This window comes from Hemicordylus capensis, chromosome 1 (assembly GCF_027244095.1).
Source record: "Hemicordylus capensis ecotype Gifberg chromosome 1, rHemCap1.1.pri, whole genome shotgun sequence".
Classification (NCBI taxonomy): Eukaryota; Metazoa; Chordata; class Lepidosauria; order Squamata; family Cordylidae; genus Hemicordylus; species Hemicordylus capensis.
The window spans coordinates 70,055,361-70,065,307 of record NC_069657.1 but is presented as its reverse complement, the minus strand read 5'-3'; the positions used below and the strand labels follow the sequence as shown (position 1 = coordinate 70,065,307).

The 9,947-nt window shown below is 44.3% G+C and overlaps 1 protein-coding gene across 3 annotated transcripts in view; it reads right to left on the bottom strand.

Annotated features, from left to right (window-relative positions):
• Positions 1-1,593: 1,593 nt before the first annotated feature.
• BAHD1 (bromo adjacent homology domain containing 1) overlaps positions 1,594-9,947 on the bottom strand; it is a 92,692-nt gene continuing 84,338 nt past the window's right edge. For all 3 annotated transcript variants that reach the window (XM_053283495.1, XM_053283494.1, XM_053283493.1), the window contains exons 6-7: positions 6,928-7,019; positions 1,594-5,146 (exon numbers count right to left, since the gene is read on the bottom strand). In XM_053283495.1, the coding sequence (XP_053139470.1) occupies positions 4,957-5,146; positions 6,928-7,019 (282 nt within the window). In that variant the 3' untranslated portion in view covers positions 1,594-4,956. The remainder of the gene's footprint in view (positions 5,147-6,927; positions 7,020-9,947) is intronic.

Below are 9,947 nucleotides of genomic sequence, written 5' to 3'. Positions count from 1 at the left end.
CCTGTGATTCCACAGTAAAAATAAGGCACTGCAGCTTCCATTGAGGAAGTCACATAGCTGGGGTTTCCTAGAGTCACAGGAGAAGAGTCTGCCAAAGCCAAAAACCAGTAGCAATGTTAGAAAAGGAAAGAGGAGGAATGGTAAAAATATCCATTGCCTTCTCCCACTTTAACAACAGTTTGTTACGGGGCAGCTAACAGTTTATTATTAGCACCAACATTTTAAAGGTACAAAGTATTTACCTTCCCCGTCTTATCAGGTAGAGAAGCCATTAAATACACTTCTGTATTACCAATTGGCTCAGAGACTTGCCCGAGGCCAACCCAGAAATGTTCACTACTTGCCTCACCCCAGTTCAACTTTTTAAAGACGATATTTTACTGAATTATTGGAATTACATTTTGCCTGAAGTATTCATGATGGGGAGAAGTTAAAAAAAACCATGAGCAAAACGATGGAAACCCAAGCAGATTTCTTAAGAGGGGAGAAATTGGGTTGAGTGTATCCTCCAAGCCCGTTTTCCCCATTACACCACCCTCCCACCCCGCAACCAGGCTAAAGGAAAGCAAGGAGCAGGTTACTTGCCTTCTTTCAGTTACTCATTTACTGCCCCGCCTGAGTGTCCATACTTGTGCAGTGCCCTCTACTGCATGAGATGTTCTCTGGTGATATCAGTGGCTCACGATTACTGTCTCACACATGTGCAACCCTCGTGTCAGTTTTGAGGAGGGAGGCAGTGGCTCATTCTAACCCTGCATGTTTTTCCTACTCTGCCCTCCTTCCCATCTAGGTATGTACTGCTATACCAGTACACACACACACACACAGATTTTCACATAGGGTCTCTAATGCGAGAAACTCTGATCCCAGCACTCAGATAATTAGGGGAGGCTCTACATTCTAAAGCTGAGTGAGCAGCCTGGTGGAACAGGCCCTTCTTGATGGTGGCCCTCTCATCCTGCTAGTTCAACCCCTAGAGAATGCTGCTCTCCCTGGGGCTGGAAGAGCAGTTAAGAGACTTATTTTTGAAAGGCTTTAAAATGCTCTGTCTACTTTTTTTTTAAGAAGATTGTTACATATCTTATGATTTTGTGTATAGGCTTTGGAGAATGTGGTTGTATTTTATGTTTTAATTCTGAGTATGTGTGAGCTGCCTTGAGGGTACAGCAGGCTATAAGCCTAATAAGTAAAATATGTACCATTACAGGTTGAGTATCCCTTATTTGAACTGCTTGGGACCAGAAGTGTTCCGGATTTTGGACTTTTCTGGATTTTGGAATATTTGCATACTGTAATGAGATATCTTGGGTATGGGATCTAAGGCTAAACACGAAAGGTTACTGTACACTGTATTTTATTTTTTTAGGTTGTATTTAAAGTCTCTAGCGCCAAAGCGAGCGAGTGAGCTGAGGCGTTTTGTTTTGTTACAAGGTGCTGAGCCGCTACGAGTTGGTGCTGAGGGTGCACGCCGTGGTAGTTTCCAGATTTTGGAGCACTCCAGATTTCGGATGTCTGGATTAGGGATACTCAACCTGTACCAAGAAGTCCCCAACACCATAGTAACAGGTAAAAAACACAAAGCAATTTCATCTGTTTTCTAAATCAATACAATTTTTCAAATTTATTTTTAAGAATTACTTCTAATATATCTTTTTCACAGAAGGTGGGTATAGGGAATGTTCTCATTCCATCTGTAAACACTGAAATACAGATCTGGGAAACAAGGGAAGAGACACAAAAAAGTGCATTTTACAAAATTATCAACTAAAATATATTTTACATGTATTACATTTCAATTTAAATTCTACTGACTGCATTTTCAGTTTCAAAAATATTTCCATATCTAATAGATTAAAAAAGCATGAAATATTTTCATTTCAGATAAGACATTTCAAATCATTTACATGCTGTCTGCAAAACAGCATAAAACCACACAAGTCTTTAAACCAGGGGTTCTCAAACTTGGGTCTCCAGATGATGTTGGGACCACAACTCCCATAATCCCCAGCCACAATGGCCAAAAGGCTACCATGGCTGGGGATAATAGGAGTTGTAGTCCAATAACATCTGGGATATCAAGTTTGAAAACACCTGCTTCAAACAATATTCTTGGCCTGAAGTAGATTCTGACAATATCAGAAGCAGGGGAGGGGAGGGGTTTCTCCTCTCCAGAAACGGGGCACCTCACCTACCCCAGAACCTGGGCAATTTTTCTTTTGGGCTATTTTTTTCCTGCCTGGAGAGGAGTTGGGACAAAGGTGGAGGAGGAAGCAGCAGAAATCAGGTTTTTAGGAAGTTACTCTGGTTTCTGGAGCTACGTTTCAGAACTTCAAGAGGGCAGCAGCACCCTGAACTCAAGTCTGAAATGTTTTGAGGATTCCCATCACTACACCACGAACACCACTCCTTTTGCAAGAGAGGATATCTAGCAACATGGCTCCATCTCTCCCACCCACCCCGTATCACAGCAAAAAGGAATCCCAAATCTGATGCTGCACAGATCAGACTATCCAACTCCTCTCACACACACATTCCTACCCATATCATTATGGGAACATTCCCTATTCCAGTTGCTCCTCTCTCTCCCCCCACCCCACCCCACCCCAATTCCCTCCTCAACCAGGCAAATGGAAGAACAGGCAGCAGCTACAGAACCTACAATATTGCTCCCAAATCACTCCTGCTTACCACTAAGACCACAAGAGTGATGCCAGTTCTACCCTTCCTTGTATCAGACCAGAACCTTTCCTCAGCAATGCTCTCACTGGCTTGAGTGAAGAGTCTTAGGGAAGTTCCTGTTCCATTCCTGTGCTGTCACAAGATGTGCTTTGTAGCACTAATTACTCCAAGATCCTCCTCTACATGCCCAAGCAATGGTTACGAAAAATAAATCCATCACTTTGGCACTAGCAAACTTGGATAAACAATGGATTCTTGCTCAGACGTAGGGCGGGAGGTTTCTCCTAGTAGCAGGAAGAAGTCACTTTCCACAAGAACACAGTAGAAACCATCCCTTTGTGACCAGGTTGGCCACCATGATCACTACTACTGGCTTTGACCTTCCCAACTCCATCACTTTCCCTTCTTTGGTACATAGAGCAAATCTGTAGATACCGCTTGTGTCAATGCACAGGGAACTGAACATGGTAGGGCTACTTTCTCCACGCCAGCAGGCATGGAGCTCAGGTGGCAATACTCTTGATTCCAGCCCATGGGTAAGTACAGGTAGTGCTACTTCTACTTGAAAAAGACGACAACATTAAAGCCGTAGGAACACTTCTATATCATTTAACACTAGTTCAGAACCCCCCCAAAACACAGGTCCCTAATTCAGGTGAGCGACTCCAGCCGTCAGCAGGTACGTGGACTGATACAGTGTTGATTCTCATTCTTTAGAATTAGTGCAATCTACAAATGGAATCCCAGCTTTGTGTGACTGATTCAGTGGACTCTTCTTATGCTGTCCTTTGGTTTGCTTTAGAATTAACTGAAATAGCTTTATGTTAAAGCTAAACTATAGTACTTCTAAGAGCTATACATGTAAGGCAAGAGGCAGAAGTATCCGTAGGAATCAGGTAGCAGTTTTTCAATAATGCAGATCTCTCATTGGTCAGTTCCTTTTGGGAGCCAAAGAGTCTTGCCTAGGTGGGCATTCTCTGATGTCAGTGTTTGAGATTTTGCGGGGTTGGGAGAGAAGAGAGGTAGACAGGCAAAAGCATGCCAGGCTAAGCTGGTCAGGTTAAGATGCCTGTTTTGAAGGTTACAGCCCAAGCAATACACTGTCATTTCTAAACCCTGCTTCTAGCCCTCCCAAATACACTTGAGTGTGCAAATCCAAGTTCTACAAGGTCTGTAAAATGAGAGCAAAGAAAATTGAATGGGAATGGAAAAGAATATAAACTATTCCTACAAACAGGAAGAATGCCTTTCAAGACTTCTGGAGAGAAAAGAGATCAGTCTTGTAGCAGCTGTCACCTAAACCTCACACTCTGGGGGGCTTTTCAGCAGTAAAGGTGCCTCCTCACACCCAGACAGGAACAATACTTAAGGTTGGGCTCTGTTTTCTTACATCCTGATCTTAATCGCATTTACTTGGAAGTGGGTCCCACCGATGTCAACGGAACTTACATCTGAGCAAGTGGCCCCAGACCACAACCTTAGAAAGATATGCAGCTTTTCACAATGGTGTGAGGTAATCCTATTATATCTTTCTCATGTCCTGCTTTGGAGATGAAGGAAGTTCAGAGCCACCCGGGAAAGCCCTAACCTGACTAGACAACCAGGGGGGCGGGGGGGAGAGAACAAAAAAACACAAACAACCCTATCTTGAGTATGGTCCCACTCCCCTTGCAAAAAAACCATATTCAGCATGTGAGAAGGATACTCACGCACTACATTAATGTCTCCAGGAGAAAGATGCTCCTCTCCAACCTCAAGTATTAAACCAGCCAAAAGGGTCTCTGTCCTTCCTCTTCATATTAGGACACAAGACCAGGGACCTATCAAAGCTTGATTAATCCCTGCACTGACGTTTCCGTTCTGTATGTTCTAACCATCCCCACAAGATTGGCTCTGGATTTAGTTTACTGGCTTTTATCTCCTGGACCATCCTCCCTTCTCCCTCCCACCCCCACCCCAATATATGAAGCTCATTGTACATATAGATATAGATTTACAGAAGCAAGTACCTATATCTATATACACTCACACACATTTCTCTATAGATATATATTTCAATTTATGTTCTTTATATGAAGTGCTGTGCTTTGAACATCTGCCTTAACAGGAAAACTGCTCCCAAATGCAGAAGAGCGCACACTTAGGCATTCTGTTCTGTGCCAGTGGGCAGTGCTCCGGAAGGAGGAGGAGGAGGAGGAGGAGCACACACAGACAATGAGGTCAGCCTGCCCTTGGCTCTCCGTCGACACTTGTTAACCCCACAGCCGCAGAGCTCCATTATTGTGGATTCTTCAAGATGCGGCCATGTCTGAAGTCGTAGACGTGGCGGCAGAGGAAAACCAACTCAGGATCAGTGTCCTCCGGCACCTTGCGATGTGCCGGGGTGGAATACTCTTCCGATGGAGGAACCATCACTGTTTTCTTGCCTGGGATCCCCTCAACTCGACGCTTTGCCAAGGCACAAAATCTGCAAGACAGTTAAGTCAATCACAACACAGCACCTTCGCTTCTCAGGCACCCACTGAGTGGTGGTGGGGAACCTGTTGTATTAGTAACACTCAAAATGATTGTGTGCCTTTCTAACCCTGAAGCAAACAAGCTCTGTCTGAGCCTCCCGGAAGGGAAACGTAAGAACATGAGAAAAGCCCTGCTGGATCAGGCCCATCGAGTCCAGCATCCTGTTTCGCACAGTGGCCCACCAGATGCCGCTGGGAAGCCCACAGGCAGAAGTTGAGGGCATGCCCTCTCTCCTGCTATTACTCCCCTGAAACTGGTACTCAGAGGCATCCTGCCTTTGAGGCTGGAGGTGGCTTTAGCCCTCCGACTAGTAGCCGTTGATAGACCTCTCCTCCATGAAGTTATCCAAACCCCTCTTCAAGCCATCCAGGTTGTTCTCGTGGCAGAGAATTCCACAAGTTGATTATGTCTTGTTGAAAAAGTACTTCTGTTGTTGGTCCTAGATTTCCTGGCAATCAATTTCATGGGATGACTCCTGGTTCTAGTGTTATGTGAGAAGGAGGATAAAAAACCTCTCTCTATCCACGTTCTCCACATCATGTATAATTTTATAGACCTCTATCATGTCTCCCCACAAAGACAAGCAAAGTCAAGACTGCCAAGCTGGTTAAAGCCCATAACCAGCTCAGCAGTCTTGGCTTTGTCTGTCTTTATGGGAGATCCAATGGGGAAAATGAGAGCAGGGCTATATGGGTCTATAGTGCACAGGAAAGAACTGATCCACTGTGCGGGACATACAAGTACATGTGTTCTGTTGATGAAGGGGAAGGGCTGGCACAGGCAGGCTCAGTCACTTGGCTGGAACTGGTCAGAAGGAGCCCCCACCTGCTCTTTTTCTGGCAAGTCTATCAGTGCAAACCAGTTTAATTTTTAAAATGTATATATTGCCTTTACATAAGGCATTTCAGAAGGCAATCTCATAGTGAGCTATTCAGACCCACCCACCAGTATTGATTCAGTAGGAGGTTCTTATGAAAAAGGACTCTTAGCAGAAAGTGGACAGTTTTATTCTCATATGTTTCCTATATGACAACCACTCTAATCCAACAGGCTAGATGGGAAAGGATTAATTTAGGACTTAACAATAGCAAAACGAAGGCTTTTGGCTTTTTGAAGAGAGACTTCAAAAACAAATTCTGATAACTGCAAAATTACCCAGATAAGTTCTCCATCTTTAACTGGCACAAAACAAGATGGAGTGACTTAATACACAGAAGTTTAGACACTTAAACACACAAAACATTCTATTACCATTCCTTCTTGAATGGTAACTGTAAGCTTACATTTCTCTACTGGCGGAAAGATTCTTATGCTGTCTTCAGTGTGGGTGGGATTTTGTTGAGGGTTTGACTGGCAATTATAAATTGCACAGAAGTCCAATGCTAATTTTATGAAGTTGACAGTTTCCCAACTCCTGCAAAATTCACTAGAGTGCTGGTGGGCAGGCAGATGGACAAGGAGTGGGCCATTTCAAAAGCAAAACGTGAGGAAGCCAACTCAAGTAACATTTTGTTACCGTGTTTGCTCTCACGCCTTTCAAGAAGAAGCCAGGAAAAACAGCTGCCTTAAAGAAGCGTGACAACTGCTGAGAGGAGGACAAAACAAATCCATCCACAAGTGTAGAAGAGCAGACTAGGAACAAGCATGCTGGGAACAAGGCACTGCTGTTCTGTGGAAGGATATTATGGAGCATTGAGACGAAAGCAAATGCAAGTAAAGAGCACCACCTACCTGCAGTACTCTGCAAAGGTCAGAACATAGCACTTCTCCTCAATGCAGGCAACACTGTTTTCATCCTGATGTCGGGATGCAAAGATTTCGTTCTGGAAGAGGACACATGATGAGGACCACCATAATGTTAAGCAAGACTCCCAGCACAAGATGAGAAGTCATTCTGTGTACTTGCGTCTGTGGTCTGTTACAACATGTACACTTTTGCTAAATGCTCATTTTATGCAATAAATTTGGTGGGCATATTTCCACAGAATACATTTAGTGATGTGACATCATCTTTTGTAGATAATCAAGTGCTTGGTCTGAGGTCCTCATTTAACTGTTTGGGAGTTTAACATTGAGATCTTATGCATGTTTTTTTGGGGAAGTATGTCCAACTACATCAGGGCTGTACAGTTTCAGCCCTCCAGCTGTTGGACTACAAATCCCATCATTCCCTCTGGCACTGCAGCTAACAGTCAGGGATGACACGAGTTGTAATTCATCAACATCTGGAGGGCCAATGTTGTGCAGCTCTGAACCAAATTCAAAGGGGATTACTCCTCAGTAAGCACACACAGGGTTGCAGCTTTACTCCAGTACCAACATCCAGGAGGTTTCTTGGCCTATTAAAGTCCCAACATTGAAACATTTCAGGTAACAGTAAAGTAAACGTATATAACCAGAAATGAGGTCACTTTGCTTCAATAACTTAAAAACTTTATTTCTCCCTATTTTGTACGGATGAAAAATATTTTGGGCAACATCCCAACTAAGGTAGTCAAGACTAAGTCCCATTGAAATTAATGAGACGTTAGTCAGTCATAACTAACTTGTCCCATTGATTTTAATGGTTTTAGTCAAGACTGGTCTGGATGTTGTTACTTAGGTTTTTGTAAATGATACCACAGGGTTTTCTATTTTCTTTTCATTTAGTAGGAGGAGAGTAACTGGCACAATCCACCCCCAACACAGTACCTCCACTGACTGTTGCTGGTGTCTATCTTATGTTTCTTTTAAGATTGTGAGCCCTTTGGGGAGAGAGATCTCTCTCTCCCTGTAAACTGCTTTAGAGACGTTTGTTGAAAAGTGGTATATAAATATTTTTTGTTCTTGTTTTTTTAAGCCTGACTATATATATTTAAAGAACTTCCACATCACCTCGGACTCTTGGTATGAAGAAAAGCATGTTAGAAATAAAATACAAAACATTGTGGGCTACCCTATATCAGTACTTATACTCACTCAACTAAGATATGTTTTAAACAAGAGTCTAGCCTTTGAAAAACAGACCACAGGCACACTACTTATGGGGCTCCCATTTTTGACCTTCTGGTCCTGCCTCTGGTTCTTGCTGCCTTTCTAGCAGCCAAGGCTAATGGAGTCAATTCAGCTGGAATCTAAGTAGTTTAAATTGCATTGTTACTTCCCCAAACCACCCTTGGGACTGAATATACATTTTTAATATGACCATGCAGGCTATCAAGCTAAAGAGACAAGCATGCATTCCAGAAATGTATCACCAACTCTTCAACCCCACACTACGACGACGAATATTTATATACCACTCTTCAACCAAAGTTCTCAAAGCAGTTTGCATAGAAAAAAGATGATGGTCCCCTGTCCCCAAAGGGCTCACAGTCTAAAAAGAAACGTAAGGCAGATGGAAGGATGCTGTGCTGGGGCTGGATAGGGCCACTTGCTCTCCCCCTGCAAAATATAAGAGAATCACCCCTTGAAAAGGTGTCCTTTACTCATTTAGCAGGGGTAACTGAAAGAAGGAGAACACATCAAGAGAAGGCAGGCATCCACAAATCACCTTGCCAGAGGCAAGTGCCACCAGCCCTTTGCACATAAGAACAGCCCTGCTGGATCAGGCCCAAGGCCTTCACACAGTGGCCCACCAGATGCTGCTGGGAAGCCCACAGGCAGGAGTTGAGGGCATGCCCTCTTTGGTTCTTCTAGTGGTCATCTGTCCTTTTACACCAATGGGCTATGCGCCTGCACAGAGACCTCGTTGGAACCTAACAAGCTCAATTCTCCTGCTTTGGGCAGGAACCCCACCCCCCCGCCGCTATATGCAGCTGCACCACTCTTCATCCCCTCAGTCACGGAGTCCGGCTTCAGGAGACACCACGGGGAGGACGGGAGGGCATGTAAAAGGACAGATGACCACTAGAAGAACCAGTTACAGGTAAGCACCCTGTAGTTCTTTGAGGTGGTCTCTGTCTTTTACACCGATGGGCACATAAGCTAGCACCCAAGGAGTAGGGAAGAAACAGAGGCAATATGTAATCTGCCCAAAGTATTTATTTCAGAAACAAGTACATCAATTGAAAATGGATTGCAGGACACTCCTGCCAAATACAGCATCATTCCACGCCCTGGCAACAATAGCATAATGGTGGATAAATGAGTGGGGCGAAGCCCAAGTAGCTGCCTGACAGACAGCGTCCACGAAAACTGCATGATCAAAGGCAACAGAGGCCACCACAGACCTGACCGAGTGTCCTTTAACTGTAGTAGGCAACTGCTTATGAGCCAATTTATAATAGAGCTCAACTGTCAAGACTATCCACCTGGACATGGATTGAGCAGAAACTTGGAGACCCCTACGGGGTCCATCATACAGAACAAACAGGGAGGGAGTTTTCCTCCACTTAGCAGATCTCTGGACATCGAAGGATAATGCTCTCCTAATGTACAGACAATGTAACCTACACTCTGCATCAGAGGAAGGGTTCTGGAAAAACACAGGCAGAGTGAGTGGCAAAGAACGATTAAACATAGAGACCACCTTAGGAAGGAATTGGACATCCAGCCTGAGCACCACCTTGTCTTTGTTGAATTGAAGGTAAGGCGGATCAACCCTCAGGGCCCGCAATTCACTCACCCTCCTAGTGGAGGTGATGGCCACCAGAAAGGCAACTTTCCAGGTCAGGAGACGGGGGTCCATCGAGGCCAAAGGCTAAAAGGGAGGGCGTAGCAAGCCGGCCAAAACAACACAGATACCAGACTAGGGACATAACAGGTTCTGG